The following is a 20,170-nucleotide window of genomic DNA, read 5'->3' on the forward strand; positions in this document are numbered from 1 at the left end:
CTCTATGGCTTCTATATCTGGATTTCTTCTAACTTATTAAAATACAGATGTTTGGCCTTTGCAATAGTGTAGTACTCTCCTGCATCTGTCTTCTGGGACTAGAGGGTGGCACACTTTTCTTTATGGGATTACAATTAGCATGACCCTTTCCTGCATACTATAGAGTACAGTTGTTTTAGCATGGTACTTTCTACAGATGGAAGCACCAGGATGACTCTCAAAGGATGGCAAAGGTCAAAAATCACTTTTCTGTTTTTTCAACAGGAAATACACTGGACTTTAATACACCATTATCTTTGCCAATCTTCCCTAAACACCACAGATAAAAGCCCACAGTCTGTTTGGTGGACATAATCTGATTTTTGTTTCTAAAACTCACAATGCTGGACTTAGATTCCTTGTCACATTTCCACAGAAGTAGGACTTGTATTCTTGGCAAAGGCCATTGTATCACTGGATGGATCTGGCCATGCTTGAGGTCATTTCTTGGGGAGCTGCCTCTTATTACAAAAAACCTGAAAGCCCCAGATGCTGCTGTCTGCCCAGACTGGTGTTGGGAGTTGCAGAACAAAATATATGGAAAGGCTTCTTGACATAGATGGGAATTCGTTCTACTTTGACAGTGGAGGAGTGGACTATATATACCCCACAAAACTGGTTAATGAATCATTAAAGACAGTGTAGTGTAACTTCATAGCACAGTTGTGAAAGGGTCAGTGTTAATTAGGACCACAAAATAGCAAAATAATCTGTGAATTACCATTAAATTTATTGTCTGGCTATATTTGTTAAAGCATGTCTAACACTGGATATGGTAATGGCTTAAGAAATTAATTAAACGTCTCAATTTAATAATTTCTTAATTTAATAATAATAAAGTTGTTCAGCTACTGTGATGGAGGTCTGGTACTCCCCAGAGCAGGCTCCTGAGATAGAGAATTACAACAGTGAATACTGACCCGTGAGAAACAAACATTTCTTATTCAAGTCATAATACCAGTTTTTACTGGCTCTTGCCATACTCCTTTTTACATAACATCTTCCATCCTTTGCTAGTCCTGAAGGTTTCTGCTCTTTTTAAGGTGTTTCCCACAGCACCGCGGGTGCCAGCGGGGTGAGCAGGGCCCGGTGCCTGTGGGTGGGGATCTGTAGGTGTTTTACAAACCCATGTTATTTCAGGGAAAACATCCATTGTAGAAGATGACTTACGTGTCCCAGCTTTATAATGCCTTCAAGTGTTTTTATGTAATACAAGCGAAGAGCAAGGGCACAACATTGGAAATGGAAACCTCTGGAGCCTATGTAAGTAAGTGTTACGGCCCTGCTGCCCGGCGTGGCGGCAGCGCAGCAGCGCCTGCGGGCTGGGGTCGGGGGCTCTTTGCGACCCTTCCCTCCAGCCCAGGGGCAGCGGGGCCGGAGGGGGAGGCTGGGACACGGCGGCTTCGAGGCCATTATGTGACTTCTTGATTTGTCAATTTCCGTAAACATTTGCGCGGTGGCGTCACGGCAGTGTTGTGTTGGGGCCCGTACGCTGAGGGCTCGCCCGCCCTGTGAGGGAGCGGGTCCGGCGGCCGCCTGAGGGGATGAGGAGGCGGCCGCGGCAGCGGAGCCTTACGCATGGTGGAAAAGACTTGGTTTCCTTTGGAACTGGAAATGTTTCGATTGGTCCCTGTTGTTTCTTTTGGTTCAGATGGAGATTTTCCTCTGTCTTGGTTTGAAATGGCTTCACTCCAATGGAGGTGCAGCAATCCTACCCACCTGCCCCAGGTGCCAGGCTGTGGATCACGCAAAATGCCAGAACCCAGCAGCTTGAACTCTGGGGAGGAAACCTCTTGCAGTCAGATTTGTTTGGTAATTGCATTTTCTGAAGTCGTAATGCACTGCCTCATCCCTCTTAAAGCTTTGGCAGAGTACCGACTTCTGTCAGTCGCTGACCTAATTAGTCATGACAGCTGTTTGTTTAGTAGGGCCTCTGAGGCTACCAGAGCTACCCTTCTGAAACCATCTTCTCAAACAAGGGGTTTGTTCAGATCTGAAGAAATACAGAAATATCAACGTCCTGGTACAGGCTTGATTGTGCTTGGGTAGGTCATATTGGATATTTGGGAGGATTTTTATTCATGAGTCCTTAAACTCGCAGATGGAGCTGTTCTGTATCAAGCAGGGGATTAAAACAATCTCCTTACAACTGAGCAGTGTTATTCTGCGACTGCTAACTGCACCCAAGATGTGTGTTTCTTTGCTGCCAAGCTGAACATTCCTTCAGAAACCTTTCTCTTTCAGCAGTTCTCAGAGATGAGGTAAGCTTTTGTGGTAAGTTTTCAAGGTTTTTGTTGCTTCTGTGTAAGAAGTCTGTGTTTTGCTTGCAAATCCATGAAGTCTTTAGCTTCCGTGTAGCAGAGGCCTAATGGAGCTAATCTGAGAGCTGACACGAAAGGCTCTGCAAAGGCAGCGCACATATGGTAACGTTGGTAACCTAGCTCAGAGCGTGTTTGTACTTTCTGCGTGACTTTGCTACGTACACTGCAGCTCACCATACAGAGCGGGCTCAGAGCACACAGAGTTAGTTCTGTTTGGGTGAACCTAAACTGGAATATGTGCTTCAGCACCCTACCTGATGCTGATGTGCTGCAGCTACTAATGTACATTCAGTCTGTGTTTGACAGAAGAAGAGTCTGATTGCGATTGTCTTTGATTCATAGAAATACACCTTTCAAACAGAAGTTCCATGGGGCCTTTTCTTAGTCTCTCTGATGTTTTATCATTTGATCCTGGTTTGACAGAACTTCCCATTCTTGTCTTTCAAGTTATTCCTTATTTCAGAGGGAGGCATCTGAAATACATAGGAAACACCTAAAAAGCTTCAGCTTGGGTTTCCCCCAGTAGTTTGAGATAGTTGGGTGCAAAAATTAACTCAGAAAGCCTCAACCTGTGTTTGTGTAGTTTTCTTTCCATACACATAGATAGATCTGTTTATAGGATGCATTTATACTCACCTACTCCTACAGTCAGTCTAGGCAAAATTGTGTAGCATTAATTGTGTTAACTTTCTAGTGAGCCTGTGTCGAGGGACATCTTCTACATGCATAAAAATGTCTCACAGGTCAGGAAATGCTGGAAAGCATTGTTGAACATTAGAAGTGCTGGCCCATGAGCACACCCAGTACAGCTAAGTGTGGATATTTGCAAAGCTATCTTTTCTGGTGATTTTAAAATTTTCTTTATTTTACAGAAATATTTGTTTGGGGTACTGGAGAGATTACTGGGGATATTTTTATAATTTGCTGAACAAATAGCATTTAATCAGACTTAATTTTTTAGTCAAAAGTCAGGAATAAGCCTGGAAATAAGAAAACAAGATTCTGATATTTAAAACAGCTGTTAAAATTATGGCATATGTGTGAGGTAAGAGGATATCACAACACACATGCCATTGTAACCCCATGTATTGCGTATAGGTGCTCATGAAGCATGTCACTGGGATTATTGTATCTACTGTAGGCAAAATGCAAGAACTGTCACCAAACATCTATTTCTACTTTCTTTATGGTCTGATATGTAAGTGGAATGTCTCATGATTTGTTGTTGCTGGTAACGAACTACAGCTCTTTAGGAAATAGCTAAGTCCTAGTGATGACTGTGGGTAGAGCTACAGTGAAATTGTGCTGTGTGTTCCATAAGCTGAACTCTGTTTTACCCTTCCATGTAAAAGGGTTAGGCCCTACATAAGCTTTCTCTGTTTACTTCTGAAGATCCCTTTGTAAAGCTAAAAAGTAGAAATGGGTCACAGGAGCAGCAGATGTAGTTGACCATAGAAAGCAAAATATCCTCTACCATCATCCAATTGTGATGTAAAAGTCTAATTAGGAGAGATTAATTTAATCTGTTAGAGCTGTCTTTGAAAACATGTGGATAGCAAAAAGAGATCCATTTCTTAAAATAACTTGCCTTAGGATTTCAGAGATGAAAAGCTTGTTTGCTGGATAAAACAATTAAATTATCTGTTTGCCTCACACATTGTGGTAGGGCTCAAACCCAGTCTGCAGCTGAGAAGCAGCAGCAGTGCTGGTTTCTCTGCTTTGCCCTGTCATTAGTCAGAGTTAGCCTCTGTTCTGAGGCTTTATGAAGTTTTGTTTCTCTGTCTAGATTGAAGCAGGCTGTGTCTTACCTGTGATATGAACATTTGCTCAAGAGAAATTAGATTAAAGCCACTTTTACAAGAGGAGGTTGCCATAGAACCATAGAATAGAATCATTGAGGTTAGAAAGGAGCTCCAAGATCAAGCCCAACTTTTGACCAAAACCACCACATCAACTAAACCATAGCACTAAGTGCCATGTTCAGTCATTTCTTGAGCACTTCCAGGGACAGTGATTCCACCACCTCCCTGAGCAACCCTTCCAGTGAAAAAAATCCCTCCTGATGTCCAGCCTGAACCCTCCCTGGCACAGCTTGAGGCCATGCCCTCTTGCCCTATCACTGCTTGCCTGGGAGAAGATGCCAACCCCCATCTTGCTAAACCCTCCTTGTGGGCAGTTGTAGAGAATGGTAAATTCTGCCCCGAGCCTCCTCCTCTCCAGACCAACCCCCAGCTCCCTCAGCCACTCCTCACAGGACTCGCTCTCCAGCCCCTTTCCCAGCCCTGCTGCCCCTCTCCAGGCTGGCCCCAGCCCCTGAGTGTCTCCCCTGAGGTGATGGGCCCACAGCTGGGCACGGCTCTCCAGCTGTGCCCTCACCAGTGCCCAGTACAGGGGCACAATCCCTGCTCCTGCTGCCACACTGCTCCTGATAGAGGCCAGGATGCCCCTGGGCACACCTGGCTCATGTTCAGCTGCTATCAACCAGCACCCCCGGGCTTTTTCCACTGGGCAGCTTTCCAGACACTCTTCCCCCTGTCCATAGTTCTGCCTGGGTTTGTTGTGACCATTGGCAAATGGTTGTCACACTAGCCAATCTCCAGTCATCTGGGACTGCCTGGTTTTCCAGGATGGATGATAAATGATGGAGGGAGGCCTGGTGAGCTCTTTTGCCGGTTCCTCCAGTACTCCTGAGTGGATCCCATCCTACTTCATAGACTTGTGAGTGTCTAAGTGGCACAGCAGGTCACTAACTATGGCCTAATAGATTGCAGGGGAAATCTTCTGCTCCCCATCCCAGCGCAGGGGAGTGGTTGCCCTGAGGATAACCAATCTTTGTGTTGAAGACTGAGGCCAAGAAAGCATTAAATACCAAGGGCTTTTCCTCATCCTTGGTTACAGTGTTTCTCTCTGCATGCAGTAAAGGATGGAGATTTCCTTTGGCCCTCACTTTGTTGTTTATGCATTTATAAAAACACTTTTTATTATTTTTCACAGCGGTTGTCAGTTTGAGTTCTAGCTGAGCTTTTGCCATTCTAATTTTCTCTCTATGTGACCTAACAACGTCCTTGCACTCTTCCTGAGTTGGCTGCCCCTTCTTCCAAAGGTTGTAAACTCTCTCTTTTTCCCTGACTTCCAGTGAAAGTGCCCTGTTCAGCCAAGACTGGTCTTCTTCCCTGCTGGCTCACCTTTCAGCACATAGGGATGGCCTGATCCTCTGCTTTGTTATAATTTGTGCCAGAGGCCAGCTTAAAGTGCGTGGTTTAGGTGGCCCCTGTGTGCAGGGGCTCAAAGGCCCAATGATGGTGCTGGGGAGGGTGCAGAGTGCAGTGCTCTGCTGTCAGAGCTGCAGTGGGCTGGGGAAAATCTACAGAGTGTTAAATTCTGTAAAGCAGTTTTGTGGAGGATTTTCAAAGGTGTACCCAAAGCCCTCTGAAGGGGAAAGAAAAGGGCAAGCACTGCCACATGCTTTTAAATTCTTTTTTCAATAATGAAAGCTGGATTGTTCTTCAGCTTCTACTTGGAAGAATAATCACAGGGAAACTGTGCTAGTGCTTATATAGCATCATTGCCCAGCATGAGCACTGGTAGGAGGTTTTGCTACATTGCTGTTTCAGATGCCCTTTACAGATGAAAATCTATAGGGAATTCAGTGTTCACCCAGTTAAGTGTAGTGGTCTTTTTCTGATTTTAGAGGAGTCTTGTTATATATGTAAATGAACTTCTTTTATGGAAATTGAATTTCTTTCAGTGCCTACTCTCTTTCTGATTGCAGCCATCCCCAGCCAACACTGATTTTATGAGCAGGGTGCTGCCTGTAAAGAGTGAAGATAGATCTCCACCATGACTTATCACTCCAGAAATTCATGTACCTCCTCAGACCAAGTGGAGTTCTCCACACATTATTACTAGGTACTATTCTTTATTATGGTTCTACTGTGCTGTTTTATTATAGTGTTTTTCTCTACTTAAAGTAGCAAAAAATATTTGTTGTGATAAATGATGCAACAATTAACTGCCTTCATTACACGCAAGTCCAAGTTAATAGCCAGATTCAATGTTCATGACTTTTTTTATTCTAAAGAGATGTTCTTCCTCTCTACTGCTTTTCAGTGCTGATAAATGTGTCACAGGAAGTAGCCTCCAAACAAAGGAAACTCACGATTTTTCATGCATGATAGTGTATGAAAAGTGCAAAATTAAATGGTACAGACAATGAAAGGAACTGATCTCTGTGATAACATCATCTTAAAATAAGAAGAGAAAGCTGTTATTTTGCTCTAAGGTCTGTTTCTGATGTCAGCTAAGAAATGGCAATGCATCCTTTGCCACAGGTTAACCAGAAGTATTGATGCAGAAGAATGAACTTCTTCAGGCAAGTCAGACTTCTCCTCTGGAAGAACTGGATCCTTCGGAAAAGACAAAAGGTAAAGTATTAGTCTTTGGGTTTCAGGTTTGAACCATGCACTCCACTGGTATATTTATCAGCATGCAAAACTCTCAAGTTCCTCAAAGATTCACATGTGATCTTTGTAGGGGCCTGTTGTCTGGCATCTTGTCTGGTGCAGTTTACAAAGCTGCTCTTTACAGACCAAACATAGAATAGCCATGTTGGGATTTTCTTTGACAAATAACATTGTGTACCAGAAGAGCTGTGGTTAGTAATATTTATGTGTTTTCACATAAAAAGATCTGTTGTTAGAAAACATAATGATCATCATTCAGCTCAGGAGGGTTTGCTTCCTAATTTTAGATTTGCTCTTCACACTTAGCTGCTCTTAGATGTGATTCTAGTTAGGACCTTACAGTTCACACAGATTGTGTCTTTTTTAGTATGGCTGAATGACATAAGTAAGGCAAAAGCCAGAAATATTTTAAGTGCTTTCAAATCCTCTTAGATCTTATGATATTTTGTCTTACAGCAAGACTTCATTGCAGAGTCTACAGTTGATCCATAGCCAATTAAAGCTTCTCACATTTATGTGGTCTTATAACTGTGCTTGCTCCATTACAGCTCTGTCTGGATATTACATTTCTCTGTGCATGTTGCTGGGATTTCTGGCTATTTATCATGTGGTTCTGCAGGATTATGGGCTGCTTTCTGGTACTTCTAGTGAATTCTGAGACACCTTTTTGTCCTCTGGATAAGGTCCACAGGAAAAAGTCAGAGGTCTGACAGCACTGGTCCATCCTTACCACACAACACATTGTGTACCAAGTTGAAAGCAAGCTTCCCTTGAGTTTCAGACTTCAATCTTTTCCAAACTAGTTGATTCAGACAGAAAGGAGCTACCAAATTCAAGTCTGAGGATTTTGTATTTCCTGGGGGTGAAGAAAGAATCAACATCTGAGCATTAACACAGAGTTACTCTGCAGCAAAGGTGGACCAAGGAGTCTTACCAGTTCTTGCCCCTCTGCATTTGAGTGTTTAGTGCTTGTCCCAAATGGTTGGCAATGGATATTGATCAGACCTTGTGGACCCTGCTGGGAAGGGTATTCAGAGCTGTGCACAACAGCTGTCAGGTTTCCCTCTCTAATAAATGTGTCATTTGCCCTTTGCTGCTGGTAAGATTTTGTCTGCTTTTAAAAAGATCAGGCATGCATAACTTCCTAGGTGGTGGTGGATGGGTTTTTTGTTATTGTTCTGTTTTAGAAAGGAAACTGTTAAGAGGAAAACTGTGAAATAGAAAATTGTTGCGTGGTGTAAACCTTTCTACCCTTTTGCTGTGAGAATATGTTGTGCTTAACTAAAGCTGTTAGACAAAATTAGAGTGGATAAACAGGGCAGCTCCAAAAAACCTGTTCTTAATGATGCTGTGGAGTGCCTTTTGCCCAAAACAACATTCACATGTGACCCATCTTGTCTTTGGCTCTGCTGCTATGTGCATTATTATCACGTATTTGGTACCTGGTTGGGGAGGAGGGAGCAAAGGTAAAGAAACAAGGAGGGTTTTTCTGTACTACAACCCTGGTTCTGAAGATATTTTGTCCTGGCAGTTACAGGGAGGAGCAAAAAAGTGCCATATGTCTGGACACAAAAATCCCATTGCTGTTCCTCAGAGCCCAAGGCCTGTGTTACAGGATCAAAGGATTGTAGTTTCAAACCTCTGCCAAAACACACAGAGGCAGTAAAACAAACTGAAACACAGGAGTGGAGGAAACAGACTCAAAACCAAGCAGGATGTTGCTCTGTGGTAAAGCAGTGCCCTTGATTTTCTGGCATGACACAGGAGCTGGTGACTGTTCTAAGTGTATTGAAAGGTCTGGGCAATAAAGTGGCTTTTGATGGGGTCTTCTGTGTTATTGAATAAGGTGTTTGATCTTAATACATGCATTTCTACAGGTATTAGGAAATTAATAGCATTGAAACGAATAATGACAAAAAGAAGCGAAAGTAAAGGTCAAAGTATGTAAAGCTTATGCTGCAGTCATTTACTTTTGGGTAAGCAGAGTGTGCTGACAGCCTGCTAATGAGCCCAGCAGTGTCAAAGTGTGGATTAAAATAATCCATCTGTCACTTATATCTAATCCTTGTTGTAGAGTCATGCACTACCTCCTGCCTCTTTTCACCTCAGTCAGGATGTTTAGGTGTTTCTTTAGAAGAGGTAGAGAAGCCACTGAGCACTGAATTCATAGTGATGCTTCATGGCATTCTGTTGAAATCCTCTTTTGGGTTTCCTTCTCAAATGGTGTAATAGGTAATGGATAGCCATGGGCACGTGCTGCACTGGGCTTTTCTGCTGTGAGAGGAGGTCTCATGCCTTTAGCCATCTAGTGACTCTACAGTGGTCTACTTGTAAAATTTATTTTTAATTTACTTTTTTCCTTTTTTTCCAGCTTCGTTTTCTAGTGGAGCTTTTATGGCCTCTGTCATTGTTTCTTGCACTTGTCTGGCTGAGGAAAGCAAATCCACTGTATCGCCAGCATGAATGTAAGAATGTTTCAGATGTTATCATGATCTGACTTGTTATAAGTAATGGCCAGGTGTTCGTAGACAGAGGTATTGGGATCTGTTTGTGGAGAGTTACTATCCAGTGGTGAAAGAACAGACTTCACTTCAAATAGCTTAGTTATTTGTAGCCATGTAGTGTAAGACCTAGCAGTGAAGACATAGAAAAAATGTCAAGTTTTCCTGTGAGATGCTTTCTGGTCAGACTTATGTGGGGTTTCAAGGTGCTATCTAGTTTTGGATTTCCATAATCCTGTTACTGAGAAAGTACTACCTCACTACCTGTTTAAAAAGTCATTCACGTTACTCAGAATCACATTACTCAGTTTCTGTTGAAAATAGCCATATTGCTTATATTGGTGGCTTCATTTTTCTCAGTTAAGGATAAACCTATGTGATTCCTATCACATTCCTTCTGTAGAGAGCCAACTCATCGTGCTATTTATATTCACAAAGGCTGCATTGGAAAAGACACCTAACAATTTCTATTTTGTTTTTTGGTACTCTAGGTCACTTCCCAAACAAGGCAATGCCATCAGCAGGAACACTGCCATGGTTACATGGCATCTTCTGCAACATGAACAATCCCTGTTTCCGCAGCCCAACCCATGGAGAGGCTCCAGGTGTAGTGTCCAACTACAAAAATTCCATGTAAGCAGAGCTGTGTGTGTGAGGCTGGGTTGCAGCGGTACAGGCCTGCTAGGGAACTGCTCATGGCTTGCTCTGGGCACCTGTTGGGCAGTCATGAGCATGAATGATGCAGGGAGAAAGGCTGGAGTATCCTCACCTTGCTTAGAAAGGTCTCTCACTGCACCAAGAAATATTTTGAAGAATTGTTCTGTGGGGTGACTGAATAGGGGAGATAATAATATACCAGTGTGCAAACATTGGAAGACAAAAATTTTCAGTTCTAGCACTTTGGTTTCATGCTGCAAATAGTCAACAAAGTTGAAACAGCTCACAATGGTAGATTTAGGCCTTTTAGAGAGAGATTTCAGTGCATGTCTCTAGGGAACACATGTTCACTTAATAAAATTCATAAGAATTTACTTACTGAATGTCTGGGGACAAACCATTTTGATAAGAGCATGGAATACCTAAGCCTTTTTTTTCTCATCACTAGAGTTGTCCCCTCTGAATGAGAGTTCTGCTGAAGTAGCAGCAAATAGAAACCTGCACTGCCACTTCTTATGTAACACCTGTTTTGACTATATACTTGTGAGACTTTAATCAGCACATAACCTTCAGATACTAAGTTTGTTTGAAAAATAGGAGGATGGGAGATTTCCAGACTATTACTGAAAAAGGGCTGTTGGAGTGTTTTATTGCATTGTTCATTACAGCTGAGTCACAAAAGAAAGTATAGCAGACAAGGACCCTTGGAGTGAAAAAAGCCCTGTCAGCCTAAATATAAAAATGCTTCAAATCTCCCTGTTGCAGAGTCCACTTTAGAGCATCCAATGATTAAAATTCATGAGCTAATAATGTGAAGGCCACTGAAGCCCCTGTCATGTGAAAGTCTGTAATGTGGACTTAACTTACCATTTGACCTTTTGTTCCTGGTGAACAGGATTAAAAATAGTCAGCTGAACATTTTTGGTGGGGTACAGTCAAACACACAGTGAAGCTAGAGGGTTCTGGTCTCTGTACATTCTAGCTCTTCTAGGTTGCTTGTAACAGAGTAAACTGTCGCTTTGTCAGTCCCAATGAATCCAGTGCACTACAGCAGAAGTAAATTCATTGTGTTCTCTGAAATAATTTGGTCCTTCCTGTTTGTTGTTTCCTGTAAGCTAAAATGAGTCATGGGGAGTGAGATACACTATTGCATGCATGGAAAAACACAATACTGTTAAAGAAGTGTAATGGCCTTGCCTGATAGTTAGAATTTCTTATGCTTGCTCATAAACAGAGGGTCTGGTTGCATCCTTGCTTGATCTGCATGTTCTAACCCAGAACCAGTAGTTGAACAGCTGCCTGAGACTATTTGTTACTTGTGTTTTCCTGCTCCTCCTAGAAGAAATATTATGAAGGGGCCACACAAATTGGAGGAGACTGATGTGTGAGGTGAAGGATGTTTCTGTTTGTGAATGACTCCATGTCATTTGCTAGGCTGGGCATATACTCAGAGTGCCCCATTCAACTGCTGGAGGTGGGCCTGGGCTAGAGCCAGGGCAGATTTGCACTATAACTGTGAGATACAAGTTGTCTGGGGAAGGTCCTGTGTCCCCAGACAGACCAGCATGGCTAACAAAAAAAAAGATATTAATGGCCAATCTTCTGCAATGCCAGTAGCCCTCTTAAAACTTCTGTGGAATTTCAAATCTAACTGAACCCCAAACTATCTGAAACTGAGGACAAGACAACTTATTTTTTTTCCTCATCCCTAATACAGACAGTCAACATTTCCTCTTCTCTTCTCTTCTCTTCTCTTCTCTTCTCTTCTCTTCTCTTCTCTTCTCTTCTCTTCTCTTCTCTTCTCTTCTCTTCTCTTCTCTTCTCTTCTCTTCTCTTCTCTTCTCTTCTCTTCTCTTCTCTTCTCTTCTCTTCTCTTCTCTTCTCTTCTCTTCTCTTCTCTTCTCTTCTCTTCTCTTCTCGTTTTGGGTTTTTTTTACTTGAAAGGTTCTCAAGAGTCATCACTCTTAAATTACTGCTTCTTCATTATTTCTCTTTTCAGCCTTGCAAGGGTATATAAAGATGCTCAGGAGCTTTTACTGGAAACCCCTGAAATCCATGACCTTGGAAGAATCTGGGAAGAGCTGATCATTATGACTCAGTTTATGGAAACAATGAGAACTAATCCTGAAAGAATTGCAGGTAATTGTTGTGTCTATATCCTTTAGACTATTTAATTTTTCCTTCTGAGAGTTGGATAGTAGTTACTTTGAAGTCTGGCAGCATTATAATATATTTCACATGTAGCTGCTGCTCTGCTTACTGTTAGGGTAAGTTAAAATCTGTTCCATGACAAACACTTGTCGTTTAAGGAAAAGGAGAAGAGGCAGTCATCTCCTACTACAGCCATCTTAAATAACAGTAGACAAAAACTTGAAAAGCATGGATATCTCACCACACAAAGTAAAACATGGCTTAAGAAATGTCATTAATTATCATTAAAGGAAAAGCAAAAGCAGTGAGAAAGTTGACAGGAAGATGCAAAGGAATGAAAAATTAGGAACAATGAATATATGCCAGGAGCATAACCCAGAGAAGTGCTTAGAGGTGCTTGGTTACAGTCTTAGCTAAAACAGGTTTGAAACAGTGAAGAAGGACACTCTTCATGATCTATTTAGAAAGCATAGAACACTTATAAACAGAATTGCATAAATCATTGCATTAATTTTTATTCAAAGCAACTTGCCAAACTCAAAACACAGTCCTGGGGAAAATAGGGAAAGGTATAATTGTAAAATTTTTGGACTTGAAGTATAGAATTTGAAAAGGGTACTCCTAAAACTAAAGGTTTAAAAATGGTCTGGCTTTGTGAATTGATCTGTCCCATTCTCAAATCCTTTGTCACAGGAATAGCATTCTTATTAAAATTAGTCACTCTCCATATATTTTTAACAGGATGTGTATAAACCGTCTGATGCACATGGTCCACTATCCTATCAGAGGTTTATAACTAGAAGTAAAAAAGGGATTATCTCCTTGTAAATAACAGTGAGACAACCAAATGCCCCAGAATGTAAACAAGAACTCGAGTATAATCTGAGCTGTTGTTTGTACCCAGCCATAGAAATCAAACATGACTATTTAGAGGGGAGGAAAAGCATGTCATGCCATAGGTTTGCTGTGTATTGCTAAGGGGCCACACCCCATGGTTTAGGAAGTTGCCTTTGCATCCCATATCAACTTTACTCATGAAATATAGAGTACATTCCCACAAATCCTGTGACATGAAATGTTAACGCTCCTTCAGAGTCTGTGGAGGTTTTGGATGTGTTTTACTTAAAAAAAAGTAGAAATTTGGAATTTCCTTTTATATAAAACACTAAAAAGTCAGTTCTGAAGCTTAACTAAATAAAATAGGAATTGCCATCTTCATACAGCAAAAGTTACTGAAAGACTGGCTATTTAAGCTGTCTGTGTTTACAGCTTACTACTATTGCTTTTAAGTAACAATCTTAATTGAATAGCTGCAATGTTGAGCAAGGAAAAATTTGCAAATGCCAGAGTTGTGATTGCCCCTTCTTCTGATTGCTGAAATCAGACCTGCCCCTTGAGTCCTCCTTCCTTGTCCTGGTCTCCCTTTGCTCTCACACTTTTGATGAGATGTTTTTTTGTGGCATGCTTTTTCCTCCACACTGCCTGGATGCCAGGAAAGGCATCAGTAAGAATATGAGGGACAGACCCCTGCTATTGTTTTCAGTGTTTACTGCTTGAATAAATATGTGGAGAAACAATTGAAGAAGTTCTCAGACCCTGTAGCCTCAGGCCAGAATATGCTTAGTGCAGATGGAATTGTGGAAGTTAGTTGGCAAACTCTGATAAGACTCAGCTCACAGAATGGAGTGCATGTTTATTAGAAATGTTGAAAGTTACATTCCCTATGTCAGTAGGATACACACTGCTCCTGTCAGTTTCCATTGCCTGTTCTAAAGAGAAGAAGAATTAGAGCTATTCAAGCATTCTTTACCAAAGTCTGTGGATGCTGTGTGAGTTACCTTTAATAAAGGTATAATTTAGTAAAGTTATAATAAATATTTGATGAACATGAGCAACATTAGGTTTCCAAGCTTTTCTCTTGCACCATGCTGAGGCAGAGTTCTCACTGATAAGATTTGTAAGAGACAAGTTTTGAAAGATTGGAACTGTTTGACTTTAGGAACAGCAGTACTTTGAGTATTGTTCCAGACAGTAGCAGGGAAATTGGTGGCCTCTTACATGTAACTGATGTAACATCTTACATGTGTCTAATTTAACAGTGGGTAGTCTCACCGGTTTGCCTGAAGAGTAGTTGTTAATCTAGTTTAATATAGTTGTTAATCTAATTTATTATGAAGCATAAGCTACACTTTATGCTTCTCCAAAGAAGTTGAGTTATTTCTCATGGAAGATTTTCAAGGGTCACATTTGCAATTCTAGAGAATAAGGTTAAGTAACTAAAATTGATGGACAACACTGAGAATTAGTGTAAATGTAAAGGGTTGACTGAAGTTATTTACACAAGGCTCAGAAGAAAGGACACTAAGAACTGTAGCATACTTGAATCTGAACCTTTAAAATAAAGCATTACATCAGAAAAAATCAGACAGTTTCAGATGCAGTCAGGGCTGCTTTCAATGTGTCCATTACTGTAGCCCTAGTCTGAAACATCTTTGAGAGATCAGATATGCAGAGCCAGAACACTCAGCATTTTCTGATTATCATTTCCCAACAAAGGATTAAATTGATTTTGAATTGCAAAAATAATTTTAGCCCCAGTTAGTCACGACTAGGTATAAGAGCCAAAGCACATTCTTTTTGCAGGTTTAAGCCAGGATATGAGCTGTTCTTTAACTTCCTTTGTTTGGTATCTCACTGATCTGTGCATTCTTTTTTCATCCAGGAAGAGGAATACGAATTCTTGACATTTTGAAAGATGGGGAGACCCTCACTTCCTTCTTGCTAGAAAATGTTGGCCTCCCAGATTTTGTTGTTTACCAGCTTATTAATGCTCAAGTGCGCCCTGAACAGGTGGGTAGGGTTTAACAGCTACCAGGTGGTTATCTGTGAGGAACCAATCTCCTGGCTCTATGTGCAAAGTAGCCTCAGTGAAGGCCTTGGGCCCAGAATAACTGATGCCTTATGGGTCGTTTGTTCAATTTCTCCATTTGTTTTTTGTGAATCTAGAGGAAGAGATGTTTGGTTTGTCTTTAAATAACATTTTGAGTATACATTAAATATTAAAAAATCATTAAATAAACAGCAAAATTCTGTTGTTGCACCCAAATAATGAGCATTAAGAAACAGTACTGGCGAGTACTGCATCCATCCCCATGACTGAAGACTTGACTCAAAAACATAAGGAAGCTGTGCATCCTTTTGAGATAATAGTCCTGATGAGAGAAGAACTATTGGAGGTTCTTAATTTATAATTTCTCTGCCCTAATGTCAGCATGGTATCTTTTTGGTATTGTCTTACATGAATAGGTGAAAGTAGAGAAACAGACCCAGTTTCTTTGATTCTGATTGAAAAATAGATCTGCTCAGAAAATTCAGAGTGAAAAGTGCAGGTCAAATCCCTCCTGAAGCAGCTAAGCAAGGAGCTATGTTTGACCAAGTCCAGGCTGTCTCTGCTTCTGCATGTACATGCTGTAAATGCTCCTGCATGGTGGCTGGGAGCTCTCTGAGGAATGCTCTATTAATGAATGAATGTTGCTGAATCGGAACTCTGGAACAATTTCTACGCTGCATTAGTGTGGGTGGAAGCAAGTGAATAATTGAGGCTGAAAGACACAATTCCTCTGTTTCTCTGCCACATAAAATGCAAATTCTAAAACTGTGTGTGGGCAGAAAGAAGGAGGGCATTCATGACTTTTCATGCAGTATCTTTTGTGCATCATAGGTTCCAGTTGGTGTGACCAGTAGCCAAATTACTTATTTGCTGAATTCTTGACTGGTACCTGGGGAAGCCCTCCCCTGTCCTCACTTTATCATGAAGCAATACCACAAGACCATACCAAAGCCAGTGTAAATTGATACATCCTATGCCTTTTCACACTTCCATGTCAGCTGAGATGTTGAAAATTTACTTCCTTGCTGCTTGTGACAAGGAGACTATATACAGATATCTTGCTGGGTTTCTCTTTTCCTATTAATCCCATACCTCTTCTGCACCAGAGATCTGCTGTGTCAGGAGAACTGAGTGCTGCTGTGTTAGACTCTATTAGCTCCCCAGTGGCATTCATTCATCTCCTGCTAAAAATTCTGCTTGCCAGTGTATGCAGGACTGAAGTTTTCAACATCATCACCAAAAAATAATTATTGAAACCTGCTGGAATGTGGTGTCTTTCTGCTGCATTTTCTGTGCTGATGTACAAAGAGATGTAGTTCTCTTTATGCTGGAAATTAAAGAAATTGAGTATTGGTTAGAGGAAGCCAGAGGAGATGTGGTGTTAAATACCACTTTTGCTGCCCTCTATGCAGTTTCCTTGTTAGCAGTAATTGCAGGGATACAAGATCATCTCACCAGAGCTGATTTACAGCTATGAGGAAAGAAAGTGCTCTGAATACTTCTTTCAGGTGAAAATGATGCAGAAAAACCAATCTCATAATTTGAAAGACGCAGCAAGAGAATTATTTTCAGTAGGAATTGAACACTGGCATTTTCTGTGGGAGATTATTTGCTTCATTCCAATAGCCCTTCTTGATAAGCAAGCTGCTAGGGCTGGACTTCTGCATGGTTGAGGTGGAAGTTTCAGAGCCATGACTGGACCCTAGATCTATGATTGTCTTAATTCTCAGCCGTGATAGTTCATCTCCAGTTCTTCATGCTGCTCTGCCCTCTTTTAGCCTGCTTGTTTCTGTACACCCTTTCCCCCTGCTGCTGATGGCACAGAGCTGATCAACCTGAAAGCAACTTGTTTACAAAAGCCTGACTGTTGCCAACAGCTGGCTGGAGATCTAGGTCTGAGCCGCCTGGGAGTCAGGAAATGACACACAGAGCTGAAAGCTAAACCTGATCAAACAGCCAACTAGCTGAAAAAATAATTTGGACTTCATCTTGCCAGCTTTGGCTAAACAGTGACACATTGATTTAAGAAAAAAAAAAAGTATTGAAGTTTCCCTCTGAGAGCCTGCTTTTTTGAGTCATTCTAAGATAAAGATAAGAAACTGATGTTAAAGCACAACAATAAGAAGTTCATGAAAGATTAGCAGCAGCACAGCCTACCGGAAAAATTGGAAGGGTGGAGGTTTGGTGTTTTTCTAATCCTATCTGTTCATGAACATTATTGAAAAGCAGTTGCAGTTTGTAAATAACAACTCCTTTTTTTTTTCTGTGTTTATCCTTGTTAGTGATGTTAATGTCACTGTTTCCTCATTTCACAAGTCAAATCAAGGTTCCCAGGCTGCCTCCCTGTGCAGCCCAGTTTCATTGTTGACCCTGCCTGATGAGGACCACACAAAATGAGGCGTGTATGGTTAAAAAATAATGTTCTTACCACACACATCCTCAGGACTTAAGTGACCCAGCAAATATGCTAATTATTTCACTGACATAAACTAACTTAAATCCAATTCAAATGTTCCAATTTGAGGGAGGGCAGGGATGGGTGGTTTTGGAGGTTTTTTGCAAGGCAGGCTGGATCTGTCAGTTGAATTCCTTCTTTTGCATTCTGCATTTCTCTGCACTGTCAAACTTGTGTTAATAACACCTTTATACCAGTACAGCTGTAGTGATGATAGTGCCTCTCAGATACTTCTAGAAATTCACATCCCTGTTTTGCATCATAATTCCAAAATACAATCTCTGTGTAATTCAGAGGCCTTTCTTTTTTTGTCAACTGCTGCTCCATAAGCTGAAGCTCAGGGCAGTCATGGCAGATAAAGTACAATGGTTTTCACATATAAAATTTTTATAATGATGAGTTTCCTAATTTGCTTAGATAAGAAGTAAATATACATCTATGTCCGACCTGGTATAGCTGTGGTGTGTTTTTTCAATCCATATGTCTTGAAGACTGGAATGCTCATCAGATTGTTTTTCTAAAGAAAATTATTTTCCTGGGTAGATTTTGACAATTTCTAATAAGAAATTTAATAATTTCTTATTAAATTCATTTAGTCTAATGGTATTGTGTCAGTGCATAGTTTTTGCTTAGTTTTGAAAGTCTGTGTTCATCTCAAACACAGCATGCATTTACAGTCATCACAGTGTTCTGAGCAGTGTTTGCCTTAAATTTGCACTCTGAAAGGAGATGGACAGAGGATGAGAACATTAGCTTATAAGCAATTTCCAGGACTACTTTTTATTATATTTCCTGGTACTCTATATTATAAAGTAAGTAGAATTTATTCATAGACTACAAAGATTCCATAACAGCAATGTAAATCCCATGTAAATCTACTCATTTCTATAGAGTTATTCTGCGTGTACATTGGTTTAACTAGAAACTAATGCGTTCCCATTAGTTGAACACTAAAGAGAAAAAATTTGGGCTTTTTCTGTTCTATGTTTATGTTAGAAGTGGTAATCAGTAAATGGGTGTGATTTAATGTAAAATGGCTTTGAAAATCCTGGCTATGTGCCTGTGCAGAGTGACAGTGAAAAATGGCTGTGGGAAGCACTGTAGTGAAATAGTCATAACTGAAATAGAATGCTGAGGGAAATCAAGCTTGAGAATGAGAGGTATTGTTTTTGGTTTTTTTTCTTAGAGCAAGTAACAGCAAAAATATAACTAACCTGAATATAAAAGGTAGAGTGATGTAGTACAATCATTTGGTCCTGGGAAAATAATTTCAAGCAAGCTGCAGCTATTCCTCCTTAGCCACAAGGATGGGTGGCATGGCTTCAGGTGTGCTTAGATGACAGTGAGGAAGGGAAGATGACTCAGAGGGACTTTTGCAATGGAAGAAAAATCACTAATGAGAAGACAAAAATATGTCTGAAGGCAAGATGATCTAGCATATCTTTAAGTGAAGGTGATTCAAGGGTTGATGCTTCAGCTGACCACATCTCTCTGCCATTCATTAAAATATTAGCAGGGGCTGATATCAAACTGTCCGCTTTTGATAAATTTTTAATTGTTCCTGAGCAGTATGCAAGTTTCATAATAATAAGTAAAACACTGGTTTTGTTTGCAGTTTGCCTATGGTGTCCCTAGCTTGACTCTGAAGGACATTGCTTGCAGTGAGGCACTCCTGGACCGCTTTATTATCTTCAGCAGCCGAAGAGGTCTCCCTTCTGTACACAAGGCCATGTGTGCCCTGTCCCAGGACAGTCTACAAAGAGTAGAAGATGCCTTGTATGCAAATGTTGATTTCTTTAAGCTATTCCGGCTGGTAAGTATTAACAAAATTAACTCTGCCTTATGTTGTCTTTTTTTTTTCCCCTTAAATTTCATTGCCCTTCAAGATTTATTTTTTATTTTGTACTACATCACCAATTTTCTGAGTGGTCTTAGTTTATTTACCCCTGCAAATGTAAGGTTATGGATGTGTGATTGTTAACCTACCACCAGCAGGACACCAGATAGTTCTGAGTACATTTTGGAATGAAACAGATGAAATTCACAGTACAGCAGAACTAAGAGATTCAAATGCAGTTTTTAATTCAAAGTTTGTGTTGAAATATTATCTGGTCTTTCCAGTCTGTGTAGCCAAACAATGTGTGGCAAACCTATAGGGAATCACGAGGATTCTGGAAATACTGGATGCAGCCCATTCTGTCTTTGCTCTGTCCAGCATGACAGAATTTTACATGGCAGTCAAAATCACAGTGCAGCTTGAGCTGGTGTAGCCATGTGAGCCATTTTGAAAAAGCCAAACCAAACTCGGAAGTTGTGCTGGCTTTCATCACTCTTTCTATAGAAGCTTTTCCTTACTCCTGTTCATTTTCTTTGCCCTTCTTTGTATTCCTGTTTCTACTGTGACTTTGCTATGAATTCGCCACTTCTGCAGCCTTGGTTTAGTATGGCGATATTATGCCACTCTATAAATATGTATAAACATGGATTAATATTATTAAAGTATATAATAAACTACAAATTACATTAAAAAAATATAAAATGGCATAGTTTTCTAGTATTTCATTTGTATTCTGCATACTGAAGTGATGCTTTCAGAGAACTATTAATAAAGGCTCCAAGGTCTCTTTCCTCATGATATCAATCTTAAATGTCCATCACTGTGTATATATCTTTCATGTTTGTTTTCCCTATGA

The 20,170-nt window shown here is 40.7% G+C and overlaps 1 protein-coding gene across 1 annotated transcript in view; it reads left to right on the top strand.

Annotated features, from left to right (window-relative positions):
• Nucleotides 1–6,718: 6,718 nt before the first annotated feature.
• The window catches only part of ABCA4 (ATP binding cassette subfamily A member 4), a 61,488-nt gene continuing 48,036 nt past the window's right edge, over nucleotides 6,719–20,170 (top strand). The window contains exons 1-6 of the mRNA XM_063165686.1: nucleotides 6,719–6,784; nucleotides 9,195–9,288; nucleotides 9,816–9,957; nucleotides 11,981–12,120; nucleotides 14,855–14,982; nucleotides 19,093–19,290. Of these exons, the coding sequence (XP_063021756.1) occupies nucleotides 6,719–6,784; nucleotides 9,195–9,288; nucleotides 9,816–9,957; nucleotides 11,981–12,120; nucleotides 14,855–14,982; nucleotides 19,093–19,290 (768 nt within the window). The remainder of the gene's footprint in view (nucleotides 6,785–9,194; nucleotides 9,289–9,815; nucleotides 9,958–11,980; nucleotides 12,121–14,854; nucleotides 14,983–19,092; nucleotides 19,291–20,170) is intronic.

This window comes from Melospiza melodia, chromosome 11 (genome assembly GCF_035770615.1).
Source record: "Melospiza melodia melodia isolate bMelMel2 chromosome 11, bMelMel2.pri, whole genome shotgun sequence".
Classification (NCBI taxonomy): Eukaryota; Metazoa; Chordata; class Aves; order Passeriformes; family Passerellidae; genus Melospiza; species Melospiza melodia.